The sequence below is a fragment of the Eretmochelys imbricata genome, chromosome 1 (genome assembly GCF_965152235.1).
Source record: "Eretmochelys imbricata isolate rEreImb1 chromosome 1, rEreImb1.hap1, whole genome shotgun sequence".
Taxonomy (NCBI): domain Eukaryota; kingdom Metazoa; phylum Chordata; order Testudines; family Cheloniidae; genus Eretmochelys; species Eretmochelys imbricata.
In genome coordinates, this window is record NC_135572.1 from 166,597,662 (window position 1) to 166,625,349 (window position 27,688).

A 27,688-nucleotide genomic window follows, 5' to 3' on the forward strand; every position below is an offset into this window, starting at 1 on the left:
ATTCAGCAAAGCATGTGAGTAGTCCTTTTGAAGTTCAGTGGGCTACTCCTGTGCTTAACAGTTCATCTTGTAATCCTTATTTGGCAATTTCTATATTAAAATCGGAGTTTAGAATTTCATTTCATACTTGTATATAACAATGGTTGGTTAAACCCCATGTAACTTGTTGGTATTGACCAAATGTTTCCTTTTAAGGAGAATATTTGCTACCATTGAACTACATAAATAGCAGTCAGTTGTCACTTGGTATCAGGGGCTGGATCACTTCCGTGAGAGAAATTCTAATAAAATGGCTGCCATGATAAATGTACACTGTACTCTAGACCTTTATTCAGAAGGGGTTGATTAAGAGAAGATGATGATTTATATTACCTTTTTACTAGCCAAAAGGTGAGTAAGGATTTTTTTTCTTCTGTTAACAGGCATTTCCGAACACTTAAAAATGTATATGGCAAGCAAATTATTGTAAATTTACTTGGGGCAAAAGAAGGGGAGCACATGCTTAGCAAAGCCTTCCAGGTCAGTATTATGATTATCGCATGCCCTGTATGTTCTCAGAATTGGCTTATGCCTTAGGCGGGTGTTAAATAGTCATTAGAGAATAAAACAGATGTATTATACAGTAGAGTAACTGCTTATTGTTAAAATAAATCTGTTCCCATTTTGCTCAGTTCAGGATCCTAAAAGCTCACAGAGGCATTTCTTAGGATATATACAATTAAATGGATTTTAAAATAGTTTTAATGACAATCAATATGTCTGACCATGTTAGCCAAAATAAGCATTCTTTTAAAAAGTTATAACAGCAATACGGCAGTCTGTTGATAAGAAATTGTAAATTATCTTCCCTTAATACTTGTTTATGTCTAAAGGAAATAACTTCTGCATTCTAATGTTAGTATATAGGCAACAGACATTTTGGTATTTAATACTGAGTGTGCTTCAAGTAAACTATTTTTTTTCTCCAAAATACTACTCTAGTAATTCCCGGATGTATTTTTAGACTATCGAGAAAAGGACTTCTTGAACTTCAAATGACTACATCACTTGAGGCTTAAAAATAATTTCATAGTTTAATTGAAATTTAAACTTTTAGCACTTATTCAGAAGATCAGCGTTTTGGTTGTAACTGGCCAGTCTCAAGATTTCTTGCTGCCGATTTATATAGTTGAATAAAGATTCTCCTGGATTCCAATTAATTAGAGAATAGCCTGTAATATCAGTCCAGTTTCTCTCATATTATCTTTTTTTCACAGCAGAGATAATTTTCATTTCAGTAATTATCTCTATAATTACTTACAATTAATTTGTAAATAAATTATTTTATATTACCAATTTAGACTATGAAATCACCTGTAAGATGCTCAGTTATATCTATAAAATATATTTAACCTTAAAATAATACCAAGAAAGAAATTCCAATAGAAAGAAAACTAAGCTGAAGATGACAGTATTGTGTGTCTGGGGTACAGAAATTTTATTTCATTGTAAATGTCAGTTGTTATTTTTTTAATCTAATTTTAATATAGGATGCTGTTAATACAGTATAAAGTTTATTTTGATCATCCTTTTTTACATAGTACTCTTAGAGAGAATTGTAAGGAATGTAGGAGCTGCCTTAGTGGAACAGAAAAATGGTTAGTTTAGTCTATTTAACAGTATCAATGCCATGTTTCAGGGATCAGCATAAAACTTTGAAGTCCACCTCAGTAGTCTTTTTATTTTTATTCTACCTAGGTTTCTCCTAACTACAGATGCTCTTCATTTAAATGTCCATTGCTTCTTTTTTGTTTGTTCCCCAGTATTACCAGGATACATTTATATTGATTTAAGAATAATAGGCATTGAATTTTGAATAAGTTTAAAAAGGAAACACAAATTTTCTTCTTATAAAAGCCATTATTTACGTACAATGACAACTGTAGTATTCGTTCACTACTTCTACCGCTGGACTTGCATATTAATAGTGCTGGAAATGATGTCCCATTTAATTGGTATACTGTCACCAGCTGTGATCTCAAAATGGGCATTTTTAGTTAAAAGTGTTGCAAGTGTATTTTCACTTCTGAAAAAATTGCATTTATCTTTGACTACTTAATGAGCGCGACTTTTAACATTCCAGACTTCTGAACAACTTCACACAGACAACTTAGTCGTCTCTTTTCCGAGCTGAACAATCACAGTCTTTACTCTCTCCTCATATAGAAGCTGTTCCATACTCCTAATGATTTTTGTTGCCCTTCTCTGTACTTTTTCCAATTCTAATATATCATTTTTGAGATGCGGGACCAGAACTTCATACAGTATGCAAGGGGTGGGTGTGCCCTGGATTTATATAGTGGCATTATGATATTTTCTGTCTTATTATCTATCCCTTTCCTAATGGTTCCTAACATTCTGTTTTCTTTTTTGACTGCCACTGCATGTTCTTGGCTAATATTATTAACTAAGTTCCAATGGCAAAGTTAAAATTTGCTCTTGGTTAAACTTCTAAACTCCATTAGAACAGTAGAGTTGTCCAAATGTGACTGAGATCACAATTTGGTTTGCAGACTCTTTTATTCTTTAGTGGTGATGTGTGGGCAGGAAAGAACCCAGGATGACTTTCAGATTTTAGGAGAAATTTTCAGTCTGGGACATTGAAAAAATAAAAGCCATTGTTTTACTTGTAAGGAGAGCAAATTTGCTCAGAAGGCATTGAGACAAAAACATGGAACTCCCCTTCAGTGCCACTTATACAAAGTCACTTTTCAGAGCAGATTGGCAATTTAAGATCACAAATAAGCTATGTGTAGAATTAAGCTGCAAAGAAACAGTCTATGGCCTGGGATCTTAAACTTTTTCAGTATGGGTCACATGGGTGCATCTCTTGGAGTCACTCTCACATTTGCAATCCTGCAGGCTTCCTCCCCATCTTTTTGTGATCACATAACATGTGGCAACTACAGCAATTGTTTACATGCAAAAATAATATTAGGAAATCAGTTACTGTACTTTAGCTGGATTTTTTTAAATGTAATTTAACAGCTGAAAACAAGGAGAGTAGGCATTATGTGACCAACCAGCTCCCCACAGACTGTCACTGGTCCATGGGCCACTGTTTGCAAACCTCAGTTCTAAAACCAGACAACTTGTCAACATATGGTTTTTTTTTCCCTGCCGTGGTTGATGAGCTTACTAATACCTTAACTTGTGGAAGAAGCTGCAATACTTACACTGCTTTAATGATGTTAAAGTAGAGGGTAGAATGTAAATCTGATTCTGGTTTTGGAAATTAAAACACAAAAATTCAGTTGTAATCATTTAGAGTCTTGTTTATATTTTATTAGAATGATTTGGGTTAGTATATAATAAAGTGTCTCATTTTATTAGAAAAAGTGATAATGATAAAGATACTGAACAAATGGAGTTAATAACTTTCTTAACATTGGTGGCATATTTGGCTTCTACTAATCCAACACCCTGTTTGTTGCTTGGTATATTTATACTTTTTCCTCTCTCTTTCCTGATATCAGAGCCACTTGAAAGCCTCTGAACATGCTATTGATATCAAAATGGTGAACTTTGACTATCATCAAATGGTTAAAGGCGGAAAGGCAGAAAAACTACACAGCGTGCTTAAACCTCAAGTCCAAAAATTCTTAGAATGTGGATTTTTTTATTTCGATGGAAAGGAAGTTCAAAGGTTTGACTATATGACTTCTGTAACTTTCCTACAATCAGAATATGATCGTAATTTAATTTTTCACTTTTAGTCACAAATATAGAAGAAAAATATTTCTGGTTGTTTGTGTGAAGACACTGTTTTTATTTATCTAGGATGGTGACCTAAAACTGAAATATGAACCAGTTATTTTGTGTTTATATGTCAATGTATGCCATGTTTTCTTGTTTCTGAATAGTTTCTAAATGTCCAGGGTGATACTAAATTCATACTGGTATTAATGGAGGCTTACTTCAGATTCAAGTCTTTGTTTTGAACTCAACCATTTTGGCTTATTTAATGCAATAGTCCTTGTTCCTTTTTAGGATAAGGAAGTAACTTTTGACAGGGAGAGCAGAACCAGTTTTCCCTGTTCTTGGTACTAACACTGTCTAAATTATCTTTGGTGATGGAGCATAGCACTTAGATTTAATGACTGACAGCTGTTTGCCAATGGAACTAATTCCCTTAATTGTTTCTGAGCCTGGGTTTCCCACGTGGTTGCGGAGGGCTGTCCACAAAAATTGCCTTTTTTTTTCTACTGAATAATAAAATATCCTAAAATCTACTCCAACACACGATCACATTTTAATATCTTATTAGCCTTAAAGCCATATCGGTTTGAGAGTTTCTTTTTAAAAAAACTATAATTTTTGCCATTGGGAGAACTAGAATTAGAAGTCTGTCTTAATGGTGATGTGTGGGTAAAAATGGTTTATTAGATTGTCCTCTTGGAAAAACAAACAGCCCTGTTTTTTTCTCTCTGTTTCTGTCTTGTCAAATTAGATTTACTACTACCCTCTTTATTTTGACCAGTGCAGTCTTTTTTGTTTACTACAGTAGAAGTAAATATGTATTGTCACAATAAGTGTCCATTCTAGCATAATTAGGAGATGGAAAACAAAATAAAACCCAATTTAGAGAGGTTTGTTCTTGGAGGATTATAGATATTCAATTGTCTCCTAAGATACATTTTTCCAGTTTTACCAAAATATTGTTTGTTTTAAGCTTTATTAAAGATAAACAAAATGATTGACAACACACATTTATTTTTTTTAAAATACCTTCTATATTTGTCAGCTTCTTAATAGTTAAGGGAGTACAACAGAGCTAAGACATGTTAAGTTATGACTTGCAGTAGGTATACAAAATATTTTTTTAAGTTGTGCTATAACTTTTTAAAAGCTGTTCATCCTATTTGTTTTATCTCTTCTGAGTAGGTAAATTGTTAATCTAATACAGAAAATAAGTCTCTTCATTTTTCTTTTTTCTTTTATTGTGTCAACCAGATTTCTATAGTTGTTTTTTTTCCCAAAGATAGTGTTGAAATAATGTATTGGATGCAGTTTTATTACATTTACAGTTTACTACAGTCTTACTTCAATTTCAGCAAATCAGGGCACTTTCCTAATGCTTTGTTTTCTAATGTTTGTTTTGTTTTAACTAGAAGTGAGTACCCCTGAAATACTTAGAAAATGCATGTTGTATTTCCTGGGTTGTTTAGAAAGAGAGTTCATTCCAGCATTACATTTCAGAAAACAAGAACCGCGCCAAAAAATTGAAGGAAGACTTTGTTTTATTTGCTGGAGATAAATTGCTTTTGTCTAAAAGAGAGATGTCAGTCTTGTTACTGTTGGTGGAGCTATAGCAGCCAACATTATAAATGTATTTTTATAACAATAACATTGCAATTACAGTGCCTTGATTTACTCGTCTCTTTAAGACCTTGGTGTCCTTTGATGTTCTTTGTCTTACTGAGTCATTTCAGTGTTTCTCTTTATTTTGTTGTACTTGGCACAGATATCAAAATGGTACTATCAGGACAAACTGCTTGGACTGTCTGGATAGAACAAACAGTGTGCAGGCTTTCTTTGGCTTAGAGGTAGGAAAATAATGTAGATTTCTTGATGTAGAACTTGTAAACACTGATTGATTCTGATGCTTCTGTAATACTTGAATGATAAAATTGCCATAATTGTCAATAGGCAAGATTAATTACAATATGCTCAAGTTATGAGTTAAAATCTGATTTGTAGCATGGCCCTGTAGCTCAGTGGGCTAACATATCTTGGTAGCTCTCAATTCGTAGTACTAAATTGTGGTATATCAGTTTTAAGGAAAGTATATTCTGGACCACTACCACTGATGTATTCCCCTTTCTCTGTATGTCCATCTGTTTTTCCTTTCAGTTTCAGGCTTGCAATTCCAAAGGAGGAGTACCGCAACAATCCCACACAAAAGCACTTTATTACCCATAGCACTTGCTGTGAGTTCAACTAAGATTCCTCAAATTGAACTTATAGTAAGCACTGTGGATAAAGGTCTTTGGTGCATATGCTACTGTCCTAAATGGTTACCAGTACTGCTGTCAAGGAAACATCATTAGTCCATGAGTTTTGGATTACATAGAGAATGTTACGGTTGGGCCCCCAGCAGGGTGGATTTGATTTAAATCACTAGTCAGGAAGACTCTATTAAATCATGGATTTCTACATAAAAATGCATTCTTGTTGGTTGTTATAACCTTAATACATATTCCTCACGACTCCGAGAGATGAGACCCAAACTGGGTCTCTTTTACGGCCTGCTGCCATTATAGGTTTTCCCTTCTAGTGAGAGAATGGTATGGTAGATCTCAAATCAATGAAGGCTACACTCAGAAAGACCTCAAGACTTCTGGAATATGCTGCTCAAACATTTTCACTTTTGTTTCTACTGCCTGTCCCTCCCTTCTCACATTTATCTCCAGACTTCTTCTCCTTGTCCAGATCTATTCCACCCACAACAATCTTCTATTCATTGAACTTTTTGAAACTTTGCAATTTTAGAGAGAGGTAAAGGACTGACTGTGTACACAGAGGGACAGTAGGGTTGAAGTCTTTTTTACTGTTAACAAGCATGTTATCTCTGGAGACACAAATCCACAGTTTGAGAACTGCAAAACTAAGCATCTCTGATGGTATTTTCTAGACTTAGCACTGAGTCCCACTGGGTAGATAGAAAGATTAACCTAAATAATCTATACGGAAGCCCCTGGAATCCCATAAGATTGGGTCCGTAATCCATGAACTATTGGAACTCATTTACAAAATTTTTCTTAAACATTACATGTATATATTGTCTCATACTATAGAATTTATAATCCCTATTCTATGATGAGATATCTTTGAGCTATAATGTATCTTAATTAAAATAATCTTTAGATAGGTTTTTTCCTCAACAAACATTTTATCAAAAAAATCCGATTTAAATAAAAAAAATCTGATTTTTTTAAATAATTGATTTTTATCCACCCTGGCCCCAAATCTGTGGTTGTGAATTCACTCTAGAATTCAGTATTTTCCTTAAAATTGTGCTCCAGGATATCAGCTTTAATATTTAAAAAAAAAAAAAAAGTTTCTCGTGTTCAAGGTTATAAAGCAAAGCTTGAAAACATGAACTGAATGTAAACTGATGCAGTGATGCTTGAGTTTGTAGACGGCCTGAAACGATAGCTTTGAGAGATTTGCCGTGCTCCAGTCATCTCAATAAATGGTTAATTCTGAAACCTAAACATGAAAACCTGCAACATATTTAAAAATAGAAATGTGTGGACACTGAAACTAAATTAATATAAAAATAAACAAGACTACTGTACTTAAGATATTTTTTTCTTCTAATTTAATAAAACCCTCCGATTTTAACATTTTATATGAAAATTCTGCAGAATTTTGAATGGAAAGCTGTAGAATCCAGTGACTTTGAAGCAAAATTTAAGTCGAATTGTCTGTCAAATACATAGAGCTTTGATTATAGTAGTTTGCCTGTACAATGATGTTCTAGTCAAATAGTCCACTGAATTGAAACTTTATCTGATTTTTTGTTTTCTTCACTGTTAACGTGTCCCATCCATAGGTAGATGGTGGATCTAACCAAAGCTTGAAAGATCTAAGGTTTTGTAGTGTTTCAGCTGCCTGTACTGCAGGGAATTATTACAATGTTCGTGTTATAGAACTCTGAGAAATAAAGGGAAAAACATGCCAGTTGGGGTCTGTTATTAATATATATTAATCTTGGTTGGTTTTGGAATTCTTCTCTTTCTGTATGACTTAATTCACAATGTGTACTGTAAAAAAAGAATGTGATTACTTTAAGTATTCGTTCATCCATATATCTATCCCATATTGATCTTGTCATGGAAAAAATACAGAGATTGTATCCTTAAAGAAGATCCTTTTTGATCCTAAATCTGTGTCCATCATAGTTTTGAGCTTGACAGTTCATGGTAGACGGATACTCAGGTTCTGAAGTAGTCCAGCTGGGTGAGCTAGGAAGACCTGTATGGAATAATCATTTCTCATGTTTTATATACATTTCAGTTGTCTGTTCTGTAGAAAACAGACACCTGACACTCACTTGAATCAAAATATATAGTAATTTTATATTTACAGGTCTACGTTTTGTTCTCTTGTACCAGTGTAAATCTGGAGTAAAGTCACTAATTTCATTACAGCAGAAATGTCCAACTCATTCTGTGTTGAGGGCCACATTACCCTTTCAGTTAAAATTCATGAGCTGGGAATATAAAGCTCACCAGCAAGAGGCAATTTTTTCAGTCTTCTCCAACTGTTGAATGAGCCTCTTTAATTGTATTTAAATGAAATACTTTTTAAAAAAATCTTTATTTAAGGAAAATTTTAAAAGATAGTGCATGCAGGAAGCCTGTTTTTCTCTTCCAATTAGCTTACCTCTAGTTCCCGCTCTGTTTCTATAGCCACATTGTAGTTTTTTTCCTCCAACTGCTGCCCCACTTTGGACATTTCTCTTCTCCCTTCACCCTAACCATACCACTTTAGGATTCTTCTCCAAATCTCTTTTCTATTTGCATCCTTCACAGCATTGCCAACCCCAGGTGTTCAAAAATCATGATTACTTTAAAAATCACAACATTAAAAAAAAATCCTATTTGCCTTCTGTTCTTTGAACATTTAATGTTTGTTTTCAAGCTTATATCCATAAGCATAAGGGCTAGAATCTTTCTTTTCCTTTCTTTTTTTAATGAAAGAAATTCCCATGTGATTGCATGACTCCAGAAACTGGGACTTTTATAAAAATACCAGATGTCATGAGACTCACGATAAAATTGCAAGAGTTGGCATAATTCTTTCCCTTCTTCTGGGGATTTGTCCTACCCCATTTGCTGCTCTCCCTGCTTCTTTGGGAATTTTTCTCTACTCTCTTTTCTCAACCTCCTTTCCTTCCCCCACCCCCTTTTCCTATCTCCATGAGTTCTTTCTCCCCCACAATTTGGAAAATGTCCCCCCTTCTCCTTTTTGGTATAGGCAGCAAGTGAGGAGAGAGAACATAAAAGAAGCTGCTTCCCCAAACCTGGTATTGGGTAACAGCAGCTGGGTACAAGAGGAAGTAGATATCCAGCTGAGTCTGTTGCAGTAGGGTTCAGTGATTACATCAGGGGTTGGACAGCAAAAGAAATATCTGTTCCTCTGAACTTTTATGTGTGGCATTGTGGAGGTGGCAATGGCGTCTATAAAAATTGCTGCTAGGGCCCAGTCAGGCAGATCTCCTCCCACTTTATCTCCAAATCCTTCCCAGACCTTTTCAGCTATACCTGGCAGGTAGACGCCTTTGAGAAGGCTGTCTAGACGGAAAGATCCTAGGAGCTAGATCTGCCTGTGGGACATATATGTCTGACACGGTTTTAAACTAGTGCAACTGTAACTTATAAAGCTTACTTGATAAATTAACATTCTGCCTACAGTGACTACAAATCACTATTCTTAAAGTTTGCTTCTTGACTCTTAGTAGAAATTTGAGGGAAGATAAAGTGAACCACAAAAGACATTGCTGTCTTACTCATTTTAGTATCACAGAACTCTACATCCATTGCATTCTGTTAGGAAAGGTCAGTGATACTTTGAGACTTAGCTGTGGCTCTCATAGGAAGAATGTAGAGTAAACTCCATTTGGATACTAATGCAGAATTAAACACCTGGAAATAAAAGATAAGGTTATGATATTACCATGACATTTTTAGATTAAAACATTGAAAGACCACCTATATCTAACTAGCTTTTTCTGGTTTGACTTTTTGTAATATGTTATGCTGCTGTGAAGGACTTTAACATGATATAGTGTCATTTTCTCCTGAATGCGGAGTTAAAGTAAATGCTTTTTTTTTTTTTTTTTAAAGGGAGAATTTGACAATATATATTTTAATGTATTCACTTCATGAGCCTTCTCTTGAACTGTTGCAGATGCTAACAAAACAACTGGAGGTTTTAGGGTTAGCTGAGAAGCCTCAGTTGGTTACTCGCTTCCAGGAAGTTTTCCGGTCCATGTGGTCTGTGAATGGTGATTCCGTCAGTAAAATATATGCAGGAACTGGAGCTCTTGAAGGAAAGGCTAAGGTAAAAGCACTTTTTAATAATAAACATTTTAGCAGTATTTCAAGTGAGTGTTTCCTTTTACCATAAATGCCATTATTGTGAGGGTTTTCCTTTTTTAAATGTACTTTTGTAAAAAGTAATGGTGTAATCAAAAAAAGATAAAATTGTATTAAAATAAAAAATAAGTCCTACTTAAACAAACAAATAATGTTTCAGTAACATCTTTCTCAGTATGAATTTTCCCCCTATTCCTGATTAGTACTCTCTTCAGAGAGTGGAGAGGCTTAGAGAAGACACCCAGGTCAATTCACATTGCAGCATCAGAAGATATATGTTCAATCCACACTAGTTTCTTTGCATAGTTTGTTTCCTCTCTGGGCCCTTTCCTTCAACTGCATTAATTTCATCCAACATATCAACTTTCAGTTGAACATATTGTGAAATAAAGTAATAATTCTTGTGTTTACTCTGGTTGGTCTTTTCTTATCTCTTCTATTCACCATGTTAATTTGACTAGATCATGGTTTGTGTTCCTTCAGCTGTACCTTTTCTAGTTTTCTTTGTCTCGTAATGTGCAATTTTGTGCTGTTTCCCGTGTATGGTTCATTTTATTTCTTCAGCCTATTTTGTCCCAGTTAATACACAAGTTGTTCAAATCACCAAATGCTATTTTTTTTCTTTTCACAAATGTTTTTTCTTTCTTTTTCTTATCAGGTGATATATAGCAAATTTTGAACCATAACAGTTATACCCCTCTCTTAATTCCTCCAATGTGTCCTTTTTCTCTCTCATGCAATTCTTCATGTACAAGAATACTCTTCTTTGCAGTCTCTCAGATCTGCATTTCTATCTTCATTGTGTCATTAATATTTAGACCTTATTTAACTATTTTGTTTTTCCACCATACTTCAGTTAATCCTCCATAATGTCAGAAATCCTGTGTACATGTAGCTATCAATAGCAATAGGCTGCATAAAAATTAGTTAACTGATAGATCAGATTCTGCCTTTTAGATTGATACATGCAAGTCCCATTGATTTGGGAATTGTTTATGTTCCTCTGAGGGTAGAATTTGGCCCAGTATTTTTAATTCTATTTTCTGTGCTAGCAGTGTGACCCAGACCCTGGAAACTTAAGGGTTTCTCCCTGTTTCCTGACTTTTTTCTCCTTAGGACTTATATGTTTGTTTGTTCAATTAAATTAATGCTTCTCTGTCATGCTTCTGATTATTTAGCATTTCATTCACTTTGCTGGTTTCTGTATAGGCACGCTATATCTTTTTCCTGTTTGCAAGTTATAAATATTCCTTGTACAAGTTACCTTCTTTGCTAGTTCAAAAGTACTCTTTGGTCAGGTACAGCTCATTCTGCCTGGTAAAGGTCCATCTGTTCTAAAAGAAACAGTAATACTCACAAAGCACTGCAATATATGACATTATTTTTGGTAACACTTTTCGATCCCGCGTGAACTATCATCTGCTTCAGTGGTGTGTTGTTAATATACATAAAAATATCGCTGGTAGGTTTCTATCCTGACTTCTCAAAGCTTGTTTGTAATCTGTATAGTTGTCATTTGTATGTAATTTTGATTCTTCAGGGTCCAAGAGTGCTTAAAAGTTTAATAAAAAAAAAAAAAACCCACCACATTTTAAGATATGAAAAGATTCTACCTTTAAATTGAAATGTATAAATATACAACAGATAGAAGAATCTCACTTTAAGGACTATTATATTCATTTAAATCTAACACCTTAACTACTCTTTCTTTTGCTTTCTCTGGGTTCCTTTCAATTAATTGCCTGAAATGTGAATGGTGAGTGTTTTTTTAGATCATGTCATACATTCTGTACATTGTCTGATAGAGAGGAAACAGCCTCTTATTATTAAAAAAAAAAAAAAAAAAGTTATGGTAAAAGTGAAACAACTTTACCACAAGAACACTTCATCCATAAGTTTTTAAAAACCATGATGCCAGTTCACTTCCTTTTAACCTTGACAACAGAATAGCTTCTTTTGCTATTAAGCTCCACAGACCTAAATAGTGGGATGATTTTGAGCTTTCTTAAAACTTTGTTTTTAAGTATAGTATGCTGTGTCCTCTGCAAATAATTCAAGACACAAATTTACAATTCTGTAGAGAATATAATCCCATGCAACATCCATAAAGGAGTATAGTCTACATGCAGTACTGACTGTGCGTACACCACTGAATGAAATGTCAGGCATGCCTGATGTGACTATATCATCCTCTCATGTCAGCTGACTCGGGCTTGGGCTGTTTAATTGTGTTGTAGATGTTCAGGCTCCAGCCTGTGCCAAATGTGTCTGCTGCAGTTAAACAGCCCCGTAGTTAAACACAGATATTTCATAACATTAATTGTGAATGCATACATCCCTATATAAATATATATATATATATATATATAAATATATATATATATATATATATATATATATATATATATATATAAATAAAAATACAGTATTTATAAGAATGTTTTGGTTTCATGTGCTTGTTCATCTCCCATTATTTGGGGAAAAGCCCAAAATTCCATCGCATGGTCTAAACATTGCACTGTGTGAATTTATTTTGAAGACCAAGAACTTAGGTAAAAGTAATATTCTTCTCCCCTCTTTTACTGGAATAATTTGGTTTTTAAATGTGCCTTGACATCTCAGAATTGTTGTGTGACTTTTGCAGAAGGAAAAAATTACATAATGCAGACATATTACAGTAAAGCCGGAAGTTGGAGTTATTTTAGCATTTAAAGTAAATCAACTCACTAATGGTAAAAATTAGAAATTGAAATTTCAAAATATGTGAATGAATATTGCCAGTGTTTTAGGAGTTATTTCCAGTGTAAAATATTTTATAATCTTCCTCCCTAACAGGCTGGAAAGCTGAAGGATGGTGCTCGTTCTGTGACCAGAACAATTCAAAATAACTTTTTTGATAGCTCCAAGCAGGAGGCCATTGATGTTTTGTTATTGGGGAATACCCTAAATAGTGATTTAGCAGATAAAGCACGGGCTCTCTTAACCACCAGCAGTTTACGTGGTATGTGCATTTCAGGATTTTACTCTATCTGATAACTCTTGATGCTAATAAAATTACGCAGATTCTGTTTCTAAGCATTATTTAAAAGTATAAATGTCAAATAATCTGTTTATTTAAAAGTATAGATTCTTATGTTTTCCTAATATTGCCAGGCTAACTTGCAGTGATGGTTTCTGTGCTACTGATATGGTGTGGCTAGTTGTAGAGGTGGGATGGTACAAGGGATAAGTATTTGTAAACTACATTTTTTAGAAAATAACTAGGTTTGTCAGACAAGTACTGTACTTTTAATAGACAGCTTATAGATGTAATTATTTTTCTCAAACTTTGTTTTATAGCAATTAAAAACCCAAGTAATTACATATCTAATTTGAGAAACCAAAATTCCTGGTTTATTAAAACTTCCTACCTTTTTTTTTCCAGTTGGGAGCTGGATGTCTTCATCTATCATGTCATATTCATAGTGAAGGGAATTCCCAGTATGAAAATGTATTCCCAATAAATTTTGTTAAATTGTTTGGAAAACACCTCTTTTTACAGTCAAGTTTTATTTCAGAATACTAGTGTTTATTGCAATGTCAGTTTTCTAAGGCATTTCACTGAACAGTTAAAGTAGTGCATTGATTAGGGGAAAAATAAAGTTATAAACTCTGGATGGTTTATTTGCTGCTTGAAGCCCTGAAAATCTTCACCCCTTAGCCCCCTCTTTTTTTGCCCTGTTTGATACACAGCAAGACTCCGTATCATTACAATTTTGTGTGCAGCTGAGGAGTGTTAGATGAGTCTTCTAGAGCAATTCAGTGTCACCCTGAAACTGACTGAATGTTGTTCTGGATTGACTCTGCTTGTTTCTTCTCAATCCTGCTGCTGAATGCAAGCTGTCTGTTCAGTGCACACAGATGCTGTTAGCCCAAGGAACAAGAGAGTCTGTTCAGAAAATGTGGATTTTTTTTTTCACGTGATCATGTGGCTTATTAACAATAGGGTTACCTGGCCATCATGCGAATCATTTTAAATTAAAGGGTTCACCAGAATAGGAACATTAGTTAATGACCATTGTGGAGCTTTTTAAACATCTAGATGCAAGTGTTGGGATTTTTTAGCACACATAGATATGTTTGAACTGATAAAGCTAAAAAATTGTTACAAAAGTTATATTTCAGAATATATTCTCATAGCACTACAGTTTTTAAAGCATAATTGTTTACTAATTTCTTCTTGTTTTCTTCTTGCTGCATCCATAGTTTCAGAGCAGTCATTGCAATCAGGTATAGTATAGTAAATTTAAGCCAGAAACATCTGAGCAATTATTGTTCTTCCCTAGCTTCTTCTTGGGTTCCTGATTAAGAATTTGCTCATTCTCTGTTTGTGTAATCTTAGGCAAGAAACCAAATCTGCTTTGCCTTCAGATTTTCTGGACTCTGCACTTATGTACCTACCACAAAGTTGGGGATGGTTGTGTAATATGGGGAAAGGGGCAATAAAACACATTTAGTTTGTGTGGGCGTGTGATGACAAATTTAATGGCTATTTTTCAGAGACTGCTTCTTTCAAGTTGCAAAGGAAACTTTTGTTTTTAGTCAAAACCAATATTTCAGCTAGGATAAGGAGTAATATACAGTAGCAATATATTTAGAACAGTCACAGTTTTAAGTACTGTTAACGTCGGCTAACTTGCTTTTAAAGGTTTCAGAGTAACAGCCGTGTTAGTCTGTATTCGCAAAAAGAAAAGGAGTACTTGTGGCACCTTAGAGACTAACCAATTTATTTGAGCATGAGCTTTCGTGAACTATAGCTCACTTCATCGGATGCATACTGTGGAAATTGCAGAAGACATTATATACACAGAGACCATGAAACAATACCTCCTCCCACCCCACTCTCCTGCTGGTAATAGCTTAACTAAAGTGATCACTCTCCTTACAATGAGTATGATAATCAAGTTGTGCTGGAAATGGCCCACCTTGATTATCATACACATTGTAAAGAGAGTGGTCACTTTGGATGGGCTATTACCAGCAGGAGAGTGAGTTTGTGTGTGGGGGGGTGGAGGGTGAGAAAACCTGGATTTGTGCTGGAAATGGCCCAACTTGATTATCATACTCATTGTAAGGAGAGTGATTACTTTAGATAAGCTATTACCAGCAGGAGAGTGGGGTGGGAGGAGGTATTGTTTCATGGTCTCTGTGTATATAATGTCTTCTGCAATTTCCACAGTATGCATCCGATGAAGTGAGCTGTAGCTCACGAAAGCTTATGCTCAAATAAATTGGTTAGTCTCTAAGGTGCCACAAGTACTCCTTTTCTTTTTGCTTTTAAAGAATATCTCTTACTGGTTTTGTGTTCTTGCACATAATTAACTAAGTTCAGAATGTCATAGGTAAAGATCTAATTGGTTACCCACTCTCTCCACTGTGAGATATGTGATGTATTGTTCAGGCACAACTTTCAGTTATACATTACACTTAAAGCTTAGAACCCTACTATTTAACAATAATACATTGTAATTAGATATATGATTTCTTCTATCTGAAGGATAAAACACAAAACATTTTACAAACGTTAATTAACATTAAGCCTCACAACTCCCTACAGTATTATTCTTGCTTTACTGATGGGAAATCTGAGGCACAAGAGACCTTCAACATGTCCATACAGAGACTTAGCATACAGCAAGCTGGGAGATAAACTTAGAGCGCGCTAGCCTGCTGTGGATCCTGTTGCCATGTGGACCTTGCTGTCGTGCACTAAAAGTTCCCTAGTGCACGTGAACAGGGTTCACATGGCCAGTGATGTGCAGCAGGCTAGTGTGCTGTAACTTCATACCCTAGCTGGCTGTACACTGAGTCTCCGTGTGGACAAGCCCTAAGCAACTTGCATAGTTTTACACATTGAGTCATCTGCAGAATATAAGAGAGAGGCAGAAGATATGGTATGGGAACTGAAGGCTTCAGTGAGTCTTGTAACTCTGCCCGGCCTCAAGAACCTGACCCCGGAGGTGGAAGTGTACATACAGTCATCTTGTTCATTAACTACCTAAATGCAGTCATCATATTAGTAAGTTGTGCAAGACATGTTGCCGACTTGGTAGGATTATCCTGTAAAGTGCTTACATATATCTACCACAGTACTGTTTCTGCATGGAAGAAATATTGTGAATTCACTTGAATATGCAGCCTCTGAAATGGGGCTATTCCTGAATATGTAAACAGGTGATGTCTATACTTCAGTAAAACGCCCATGGCTGGCCCATGTCAGCTGATTCTGGCTCTTGAGGCTTGGGCTATAAAATTGCAGTGTAAACATTCATGCTTGGGCTGGACCCTGGGCTCTGGGACACTATAAGATGGTAGGGTTCCAGACACTGGGCTCCAGCCCAAGCCCAATTGTCCACTCTGCAATTTTATAGCCCTGCAGCCCGAACCCCGTGAGCCCAAGTCACCTGACACTGGCCAGCTGTGGGTATTTTATTGCAGTGTAGACATACCCTTAATGTTTAGTAGCCGTCAGTATTCTCAAGTGCTTGATACACAGACAACAGCCTACTGCTGTTCCAAAGCTAATCTGGCTACTCCTGTAGCTCATTTGCATTGATAGTGTGTGGCAGGGGTCATTGCAGTTGCACATGCCTTTTTTTCCCCTCTTTTTAAGAACTCAGAAATTACATATTAAAAATCCCCATTAAAAGAATGTTAAGATTGCAAAATCAGGCACTCAGCATTTAGGAAATGCAAGAATTAATGGATAGTAATGTAAAATGCTACTATATGTAAAGTACAGAATAAAGACCTGGTGGTGCAGCCGTGTTATTGTCAAAACTCCCACTGACTTGGCTTGAGAGAGAACTACATAATCAAGCTGACATCTTATAATTTAAATCTCCAAAATACCTTGACTCATGGGTGTGTTGGTTTGCCTGTAAATTCACAGATCATAATGTTATTAAAATGTCCTTGTGGATTATGAAAGTAAGACACTTTTGCAACATTCTGAGGAGAAGGAAGAGGGAATACACAGTAGTATATTTGATTGGGTAGGTGCAGGGAATAAAAAGGTTGGATTTTATCTTTAACTTTTTAAAAATCCTTAGATTGTAATTGTTTTGAATGATTTGCTAGTATACTCATTTTTATCTGAAAGCCACTTTCTACTGTTGTGCAAGCAATATAAATATAATAAAGTTGTGCCGTTCTTAATCTGTTTTATATATTATGGGACAATTTAGAGCACTTGCTATCTGCGTCTTGTGCAATGCACCATCTCCCTCTTCCAGAAACCCTTCTTTAAAACAAATTACTCACCTGTAGAGATGTTAAACTTTTGTTGGACATCTAAAAAGTTTGTACAACCATTTCTGGGCCTTAATCTTACAGAGCTTGATCCAACACCGGTTGAAGTCAGTGGCTTCAGTGGAGCATCCAGCTCCACATGCCCTTAGTCCCTGGGTGAGGAGAGATTGTAGACTTAACCAGTGAGAGAGTCCATAGTATTGTTCAGCAGAGACCTTTTGACCACCTTTGGGGCATAAACCTGAGTGTCTCTAGATTAAGTTTAGAAGTGTGAGCAACAAGAGTGATGTAGTGGTAGGAGTCTGCTATAGACCACCCGACCAGGTGGATGAGGCTTTCTTCCGGCAACTTGCGGAAGCTGCTAGATTGCACGCCCTGGTTCTCATGGGTGACTTTAATTTTCCTGATATCTGCTGCGAGAGCAATACAGCAGTGCATAGACAATCCAGGAAGTTTTTGGAAAGCATAGGGGACAATTTCCTGGTGCAAGTGCTAGAGGAGCCAACTGGGGGGGAGCTTTTCTTGACCTGCTGCTCACAAACCGGGAAGAATTAGTGGGGGAAGCAAAAATGGATGGGAATCTGGGAGGCAGTGACCATGAGTTGGTTGAGTTCAGGATCCTGACACAGGGAAGAAAGGTAAGCAGCAGGATATGGACCCTGGACTTCAGGAAAGTCCAGAGTTCAACTCCCTCAGGGAATGGATGGGTAGGATCCCCTGGGGGACTAACATGAAGGGGAAAGGAGTCCAGGAAAGCTGGCTGTATTTCAAGGAATCCCTGTTGAGGTTACAGGGACAAACCATCCCGATGAGTTGAAAGAATAGTAAATATGGCAGGCGACCAGCTTGGCTTAATGGTGAAATCCTAGCGGATCTTAAACATAAAAAAGAAGCTTACAAGAAGTGGAAGGTTGGTCATATGACCAGGGAAGAGTATAAAAATATTGCTTGGGCATGTAGGAATGAAATCAGGAGGGCCAAATCGCACCTGGAGCTGCAGCTAGCAAGAGATGTCAAGAGTAACAAGAAGGATTCACCAAGGGAAGGTCATGCCTGACTAATCTAATTGCCTTCTATGATGACATTACTGGTTCTGTGGATGAAGGGAAAGCAGTGGATGTATTGTTTCTTGACTTTAGCAAAGCTTTTGACACGGTCTCCCACAGTATTCTTGTCAGCAAGTTAAAGAAGTATGGGCTGGATGAATGCACTATAAGGTGGGTAGAAAGTTGGCTAGATTGTCGGGCTCAACGGGTAGTGATCAATGGCTCCATGTCTAATTGGCAGCCGGTGTCAAGTGGAGTGCCCCAGGGGTCGGTCCTGGGGCCGGTTTTGTTCAATATCTTCATAAATGATCTGGAGGATGGTGTGGATTGCACTCTCAGCAAATTTGCGGATGATACTAAACTAGGAGGAGTGGTAGATACGCTGGAGGGCAGGGATAGGATACAGAGGGACCTAGACAAATTGGAGGATTGGGCCAAAAGAAATCTGATGAGGTTCAATAAGGATAAGTGCAGGGTCCTGCACTTAGGACGGAAGAATCCAATGCACCGCTACAGACTAGGGACCGAATGGCTAGGCAGCAGTTCTGCGGAAAAGGACCTAGGGGTGACAGTGGACGAGAAGCTGGATATGAGTCAGCAGTGTGCCCTTGTTGCCAAGAAGGCCAATGGCATTTTGGGATGTATAAGTAGGGGCATAGCGAGCAGATCGAGGGATGTGATCGTTCCCCTCTATTCGACATTGGTGAGGCCTCATCTGGAGTACTGTGTCCAGTTTTGGGCCCCACACTACAAGAAGGATGTGGATAAATTGGAGAGAGTCCAGCGAAGGGCAACAAAAATGATTGGGGGTATGGAACACATGACTTATGAGGAGAGGCTGAGGGAACTGGGATTGTTTAGTCTGCAGAAGAGAAGAGTGAGGGGGGATTTGATAGCTGCTTTCAACTACCTGAGGTGGTTCCAGAGAGGATGGTTCTAGACTATTCTCAGTGGTAGAAGAGGACAGGACAAGGAGTAATGGTCTCAAGTTGCAGTGGGGGAGGTTTAGATTGGATATTAGGAAAAACTTTTTCCCTAAGAGGGTGGTGAAGCACTGGAATGTGTTACCTAGGGAGGTGGTAGAATCTCCTTCCTTAGAAGTTTTTAAGGTCAAGCTTGACAAAGCCCTGGCTGGGATGATTTAATTGGGGATTGGTCCTGCTTTGAGCAGGGGGTTGGATTAGATGACCTCCTGAGGTCCCTTCCAACCCTGATATTCTATGATAGGTAGAGCTGGGCAAAAAAGTTTTATCAAACTTTTTCTGCAAAAAATGTAGATTGGGTGATATCAAAACATTCTGAAGGCTCAAGTTGGTTTTGTCAAATTGTCTGGTTGGAGGGGAGGAGGGGGACCTAAAAAAAACGTCCAACAAGTAAAAATGTTTTACGTTTTGTAAATGAAAGGTTTCCATTTTTTGATTCAAAATTACTTATTAGTTTAAAAAAATCCTTTAATTTTAAGTCAAAGTTTTAAAATGGTTTTTCAGTTTTGTCCGAGTGAAAGTTTAGTTTGAGCCAAACTAATTTTTTTATTTTTCGTAATTGCCGGCAAACCAAAACCATTTGTTGTTCACACTGACCTCTCGACAGATTCTGCAAGGCATCCTATTGAACGCTTTGCCTAAAGCAGTGGTTCCCAAACTTGTTCTGCTGCTTGTGCAGGGAAAGCCCCTGGCAGGCCGGGCCGGTTTGTTTACCTCCCGCGTCCGCAGGTTTGGATGATTGCAGCTTCCACTGGCCATGGTTCGTTGCTCCAGGCCAATGGGGGCTGCTGGAAGTGGCATGGGCCCAGGGATGTTATAAACATGCATATTGAGAATAAACATACACAGTAATTTTACTGTGTAGCAAGATATTTGAAGTATCTTAAATATTTTTTGTAAAAATAGTCTGAAATGTCTCCAGAATGTACACTGCAGTTAAATTACTTTTTTTTTCCTGAGATATAATTTGAAAGGTTTGTGGAGTGAGGGAATAAAAGACATTTTTATTAAAAGAAGAAAAGATGGAGGAGATATAAATGTTGATAGGGAGCTATGAAAGAAAATGGGTTCATGAAATGTTTTGGGAATGAGAGGCACAATCTCACATTTTTTATTTGTTTTCCTTTTCATATATTTTAATTTAGAATAGTAGTCATGTGGTTTAGAAATCTTTCTGGTTTAAAACATTGTTGATTTGATTTCTGTATTAAGTATGCTGCTAGCAATCCCCTGAAAAATTAAACCCCAGTCCTGTAAAAAGATATACCAAAACGGGCTCCTTGCAAAATCAAGGGCTAAGTGATCAAATATTTAATTTTGTGACACTTTTAAAAAGCTATGTGGTATCAGAGCACTGCTTTTTAAATCTAAAATAGCCACTGTGAATAAGGATGCAAATTTGAGTTGAATAGATGAGAGAATTGTGGTACTTTTCCAAAATATGGCTAGTGGTAGCAAGTACCACAAATATGGCTACTTGTTACCACTTGCAGTAGATTGTGCAGATGTTCAGAATATGACCGTGCATATGTTGATGGGTTCCTTTGGTCCGTCTCACCCTCTTTGGGGTTTGGATGCTCTCATTGGCTCTACTAGGCTTCTTGGGCTTGGTTTCCCTTCAGAAAGGCTCAGATACTTTGCTTGGCTTCCTTTCAGTGGGATTTGGATACTTCTCTGGCATCTGTTGGGCTCCTTGACTTGGCTTTCCCTTAATGGGGTGTGGATTTTCCACTAGTCTCTGTTTGGCTCCCCCTAGGTGGGCTCAGATACCTTAGGCTCTATTCCTCCCTCTGGTTTGTTGGCCCCCACAGCCCAGGGTGGGGGAAGGAAATCGGAGGTATTCTCCCAAGTACCACCCATTTGTGGTACTCAGAGGAGATGTCAGTTAAGTACTTTGGGCACATCTTGCATAATGGTAATCATCCCTCTCCTTTCTTAATGTTTTGATCAGCAGTGAAATAGTTAAACTCCGATAAACTATATTGGTTTACACTCAGTCGACATTTTGAAGATTTTCTTCCAAACCATAAGGGCTAGAAATTTACTGAGGGTTTTTTCTCTCCCCATTTGAAAGCTGAGATTCTGGAACAAAGATGGTAGCTTAAAAAATAAGTACTAGCTCACCAAACTGCCATGAGTTGACTCAGTCCGATCTCTGAATAAATGGATTGTGATCGGTTGCCCACTGTTTCTCAATGGAGTACAAGGCTAAAGGAAAAATACAGTCAGGCTGTTTGCTTTTTGTAATTTCGACAGCACGCATGCACCAGGATAGTGGTGTTACATATATGTAAAATAACTATTAATTGGTAAAGCATAATGCACATAAGACTTACTGTTAACCTGTTGCGTTTTTTTTCTCACTTTGGTTAAAGGAAAACTGCTATGTTAATATAAAAGTATCTGGGTCTTTAATCTAATTAGGGAGAGGTATTGTTCACTCTAAAAGAGTGTCTTCATATATAATACAATTAATCTAACAGGAAGATGTCACATTACTGATGTGTCTAAGAAACTTAGTCCTCCAATACCATGGCATCAGAGCATCTCACTGTCAGGAGTGGCTAACGACCATGAGTGCCAACCTCAGGGAGACTGTCAAAAAGTAGAGCAGACACCCCAAACTGGCTCTTATGTTCTATAATTAGATTTCCCCAATCCAATAACAAGTGTGAACTCCTAAACCATGCAGTCACAGACAGTCCCCGTGGGCATTTGAGTATATCTTGCCACCCAGGGAAGCTGGACTATGTGATAGATGGTCACTTTACACCAAAAATCACAGTAGTGTTCTAGTTACTCCCAGTCTCAAAGGACTGGTTGCTTACTCCAGGTTGTTTGTACTCGGATCTCTCCCCAAAGACAATGTCTATAGCCAATCCTGTTATAAATTAAGTAAAGCTTTATTAACTAAGAAAAGAAAAGTTATTTACAAGGTTAAAACAGGAAACACACACACAAATAAGTTAGTCTTAGATTTTAAAAGATAATATGAGCTTCTGTAATAAGCAGCTCCATATGTCCTTTAGGGCTGACCCATGCTAAGCACCATGGGGGGTCTCTTGATTATGTTTAGGAATCTTTACCACTCAGAGTCCAGACAGCGTGAAGATCTGTTTCTCCAAGTCCTAGGCTAGTGCCCTACCCATTGGTGAATCTTTCCTCGTCTGATATGGAGTTGGATTTTGGGAATTCATCTCCCATTATACACACACATACAAAATCAGATTTGTAAATTTCTATTATTGTAAATTAGTATGATTAATTTATAAGTGCCTAACCAAAATAAATAATTCTATTAAAATGATAGGGAAGGTAAACTATTTGTATAGATGTATTTATTTAAACTCTCCACATTTAATCAAGGTAGTTTTAAGTGTTACAAATTAACAAACCTGAAAGTCGTCTTTTGTGTGCATTTAAGCGGGAACTGAATTTCATTTATTAATCAACATAACCAGAGAGGACTTCATTTTGGGATGAATCATTGAAAATGGTGATTTCCACTGAGAGAAATCATTCACAGATTAGAGACAGTGCAACAGTGATAATTTTCTAAACAGTTTTAGAAATATCTTATATTTTCTTTCTTAGCAAAATTAAGAATTTAACTCTAAAACATTACAAATTACTCCAGTTTTGCTTTATCAGCATCCTCCCCACCCAAGTAACATTCTTATTTTCCATTGTGAAGTGCATCACTCTTTTTCAATACACTGCAATTTGCTTTCAAAGCTGTTAATTTTCTGTATGCATGTGCATGGATTAGTTGAGTTTTCTTTATGAAGAGAAATGTGTCTTCTAGGATCTTGTTCTGTTGAATTTGTTAAAGTCTTCTTATGCTGGCTAATGCATTTTAAACCTTTTTTTACAGCATCTGTAAAAGCACTAAAGGGTATGTGTGAAAATTTTTATAAGTATTCAAAGCCAAAAAAAATTCGAGTATGTGTTGGAACATGGAATGTCAATGGTGGGAAGCAATTTCGAAGCATTGCTTTTAAAAATCAGACACTCACTGACTGGCTTCTAGATGCACCAAAGTTAGCTGGTATCCATGAATTCCAAGGTAGGATATGTATTCTCTTGATTTGATTAAAACCTTGGATCATTTAGAAATAAAAATTGGTATATAAGGTCTTTGTTATAAAGATAATTGTAAAGAACAAATAGCATCTTTTTATACTTAAATGCAGATCGAAGAAGTAAACCTATTGACATATTTGCCATTGGATTTGAAGAAATGGTTGAATTAAATGCAGGAAACATTGTGAATGCAAGGTAAGTGGTATCATTATATACAAATATTGTTCATCTGGTACAAGTATAAAGTTTCAAGTTTTAGTAAATATTACATTACATTTTAGGAAAATTATAGCATTTTAAAACACTTGTGATTCATTTAAATAACTTTTGGAAGAGGCAACTGGTACAGTGACAATCTTCCAAAAGACATGTACCTTTCCCCAGAAAAAACTGGAAAGCAGTGACCACTGGGGCCAAATGCAATATGCTCTCACAGATCCAAATAGTCAATACAAGTACATATCTAGAATTGTACCCTCACCAGCCCTAAGACTTTGTTTCTTCCTATAGTGCTGTTGAGCCAGTTTTATCCCAGAAAAATTCTTCTTCTTTCAGAGTCTTTGTACATCCCACTTCTGGGATAGCAGCTTCTAATGTGAGCATGTGGAACCCTCTTTCGAAGCGTTGTCGGAGGGGGTATGAGGACACTAGGCAAGGATGTATGTCAGATGCCCTATTTTATATAAGGAAACACATTCCTCCAGCCTCACTGTTTCTTCACCACTGCAGAGAGCAGAAGGAACTGTTGGTCATGTCCTGGGCTATTCCTAGTTTGCATTTAGCTGTTTTATTCCTTGTATATAGTTTTCCTAGTGTAGGTTAGTAGGGAGTTATATTTTTTCCCAAGTTCTTTCAGAGTTCTCCCCAGCACTGGGACCACGGTCATCAGCATGGACGCTAAAAAGAGTTTTAAGAAGTGCACATTGTGTCCACCTTCAATTCCAGAATCAGATGCACATGTTCACTGCCTGGGATGCCTGGGCAAGTCGTACTCTATTGCGTGATAGGTTGATAAGTAAAGTCAGAACTGGGATTGATTGATAGCAGCCATCACCACCATCGACAATCGCCTGTTCTCTTCTCTAGGTCTTCCGGTGAACTGGAAGAAATTCCTCTTTGACTCACTCTCCGAGAATGTTTCTTGGTGCAATGCTGGCCTTATCACAAGCCAGAACATTCCTTCTGGAAACAGATTCCTCTGCATCCAGCAGGCCCGTGTCATTCTAAAAAGGTTTCCAAAGCAGACCACTTGCTTCTTTCGGAGACTCCTGGAGCTTGTGGCATTGACACACACCATTTCTATCACCTGTCTGCATGTGAGACTTCCGCAGCATTGGGTAACTCAACTCCATGCCCCAAATAGAGACAGGCTGCAAAGGACTGTCTTGATTCAAGTGTTGCTGCAGTTGAACTGGTGGGAGTCCAGGGATGGTATTCTCTGAGGATTGTCTTCCTGTTCCCACCTGTGATTCTAGATTATCTGCTTCACCTAAAGTCTGAAGGACTCTGCCTGTTCCTTGAAAGTCCATCAAACAACTATATATATACACTACCAGCACGTTAAAAAGAAGATTTGAGTTTCTCACCTTACAGCTGTCAGATTCTTAAAGGAACTTGTTAGTTGCCTTTCCTCCTAGAAAGGAATCTTCCACTTCCTGGGACTAGAATCTAGTTCTATCAAGGCGATGGAGCCTCCCAAGAACAACTTTCCTTAAAGACAGCTTTCATTTATTGCCATTACCTCAGCAAGGAGAGTTAGTGAGCTAAGAGCTCTGATGGCTAGTCTACTGTATGAAGTAGTCTACAAAAATTAAGTGGTATCTACACTTCACCTTTCTCAAAGTTCTTCCCATCCTGTGTTCTTCCTTAGACTCCATTCGCAGCTTTTATCTTGAGAACACAAAATCCTTTGGAAAGTCAAACAGGTTACTTTCAGCAGATGAGGAAAGATGCCAGGGAGAACTTACCTCAATCCAGAAACTGTTTTAGTGAATTAGGAAGCACAAAAATGCTTTTACAATATAAATGGAGTGCCAGTGCCTGGAGGATTAAGGGTCCTCTGCATATGGCCACTGCTGCCTCCAGGGCTTTTCTAGGCATCTTCCAACATTGGAGGTTGGTAGGGCAGCAACTTGGAGTTTAGTCTATACCTTCAACATGTATTATTCCACAGACTAGACATCACGCTCCAGTGCCCATTTTGGGATAGTGGTGCTACAGTCCATATTCGCTAAGAACTCCTTGCTCACTGTTCATCAGAGAGCGCACAGCCTAGAAGTTTTTAAAAAAAAAAAAAAAAGTTATTTACCAGTAACTCCTGCTCTTTGGCAGCTGCCTCTGCGCATTTGCATTTCCTGCCCATCTTTACCTCTAGCTTGGATTTCTACATGTTATCACTAGTTGTAGTTCAGGAGAAGGAACTGAGGTAGTTTGGGGGTGGGTTGTGTGTGACTAGGATATCTGATGTAAGATGCTATGCAAGAGTGATTGGTCTCTCCTCAAGGGATATGGCTTTAAAAGAGGGTTCCGCGTGATCTCTTCCAGAAGTATTATAATCTCTATTTCTGTTCAGCTGGCTACTACAGCGCTGGTTTTGTGTTACAGCTGGAATGAGAGCCGAGGCTTTTGGTTGCATAAAGAAAAAGCTTTCCAGTCATTGCCTTGAGGGGGAAAGCAGTTCAACTGAAGTAAATGGAGTGACAGCACATTTACAGTGGTGTAGCTGAGTTCAGAACTGGACATGGTGCTCTGTACTCACTGTTGCAAATTGTTAAGCAGTGATTGCCCAGTAAAATTCCTGTGCCTGGGATTTGTTTGATCCTTTCTTGACCCATTTGGTTGCTGACAAATAAAAAGACAGCGACATCATTATGCGGGTCCAATTCTTTTTAGGCAATGTGAGATGTATTTGATACAAGACTGATCAGTAGCAATCACTGTTACACTGTGACCCTAGAGCCTCTGCCAAGAAGTTCAGAACAGACCTGCCCTTCAAAAGTTGTGATTCTAACATCTCAGTGGTCTTCCTGCTAAAGAGGAACTTTAGTGAGACTAAATCAACTGCCCAATACTTGGGCTTCTCCTAGCTGTTTTAGTGAAAGATCAACTTCCTTAAAATAGCCAAAAGCAGCTTCCACTTACACAGTTTCCATCTCATTAAAAAGGCTGTCAGAAAGCTCCTCCCAAACAGTTTCATGTTTCAGACTCTCTTCCTGCTGCGAGACCAGTGAAGAGACTACATGATTCAGTTCCACATCAAGCTACCTCCTAACCTCCTTTCTCCCTTCCTTTTTCAGGGATCCCTTTTAAAGAGATGAAGATGTTGCTTCTCTCATCAAATTCGGAGTAAAAAAGAGATCCCTCAGTATTGCCTGGGGAAAGGGATTTTATTTTGATAATTTTCTTTTCCTTATCATAAAAAAAGAAAAGGGTGGGGGAACATTTTCTAATGCTTTAGACTGGAGAAATCTGAATGAACATGTGAATGTTGTATTTTCATATTGTGATGCGGACTGCTGTTATCCTTTCCCCAAATTAATAAGATTGGCCCCCACTGTGGAGGCAGGCACTATACCTTGCTTATCTTTTTCCTCTGTAAAATCTGTTGATTCCACTCCATTCCTACTCTGAAAGCCCTTGTTCGGGCCCGGCTTGTTTCTCCTGCTGACAACTGCAATCTCCTTTGGCCTACTGGACTTGCACTTTGCCTCCCGCTCATTCTGTAAAAAATGTAGCTGCAAATGTCATCCACTTTGTTCACCACTCTAACCATGTCTAATCTGTCTTCAGATCCCTTCATTATTTCTCCTCATTTCCCACATCAAGTTAAATGTCTTGTCCTGCCCTTGAAGACCATTGGCAATCTCACTTTTGTCTACTTCATTATTATGTTTTTGTTTTTTCAAGGATATTGTATGAAATATTATTTAAATGCAACACACTGTAGATACGTAGGTGTCCTTTTTTTTTTTAAACTGCCTTTTTTATCTCACTGGTAGCACAACCAATCAGAAGCTGTGGGCTGCTGAACTGCAGAAGACCATCTCAAGAGATTACAAATATGTGCTGCTGGCTTCTGAGCAATTGGTGGGCGTCTGTCTCTTTGTGTTCATCAGACCCCAGCATGCTCCTTTTATCAGGT

The 27,688-nt window shown here is 37.4% G+C and overlaps 1 protein-coding gene across 8 annotated transcripts in view; it reads left to right on the forward strand.

Moving 5' to 3' along the window:
* Positions 1-27,688, forward strand: part of SYNJ1 (synaptojanin 1) — a 105,956-nt gene that overhangs the window by 21,768 nt on the left and 56,500 nt on the right. For 5 of the 8 annotated variants that reach the window (XM_077819263.1, XM_077819277.1, XM_077819286.1 and 2 more), the window contains exons 8-16: positions 423-519; positions 3,516-3,685; positions 5,504-5,585; positions 9,958-10,110; positions 12,981-13,146; positions 14,391-14,414; positions 23,339-23,530; positions 23,658-23,742; positions 27,546-27,686. In XM_077819263.1, the coding sequence (XP_077675389.1) occupies positions 423-519; positions 3,516-3,685; positions 5,504-5,585; positions 9,958-10,110; positions 12,981-13,146; positions 14,391-14,414; positions 23,339-23,530; positions 23,658-23,742; positions 27,546-27,686 (1,110 nt within the window). Of the gene's footprint in view, positions 1-422; positions 520-2,172; positions 2,315-3,515; positions 3,686-5,503; positions 5,586-9,957; positions 10,111-12,980; positions 13,147-14,390; positions 14,415-23,338; positions 23,531-23,657; positions 23,743-27,545; positions 27,687-27,688 lie in introns of those variants that run through there. The other 3 variants (XM_077819269.1, XM_077819311.1, XM_077819321.1) reach the window with 2 other exon arrangements.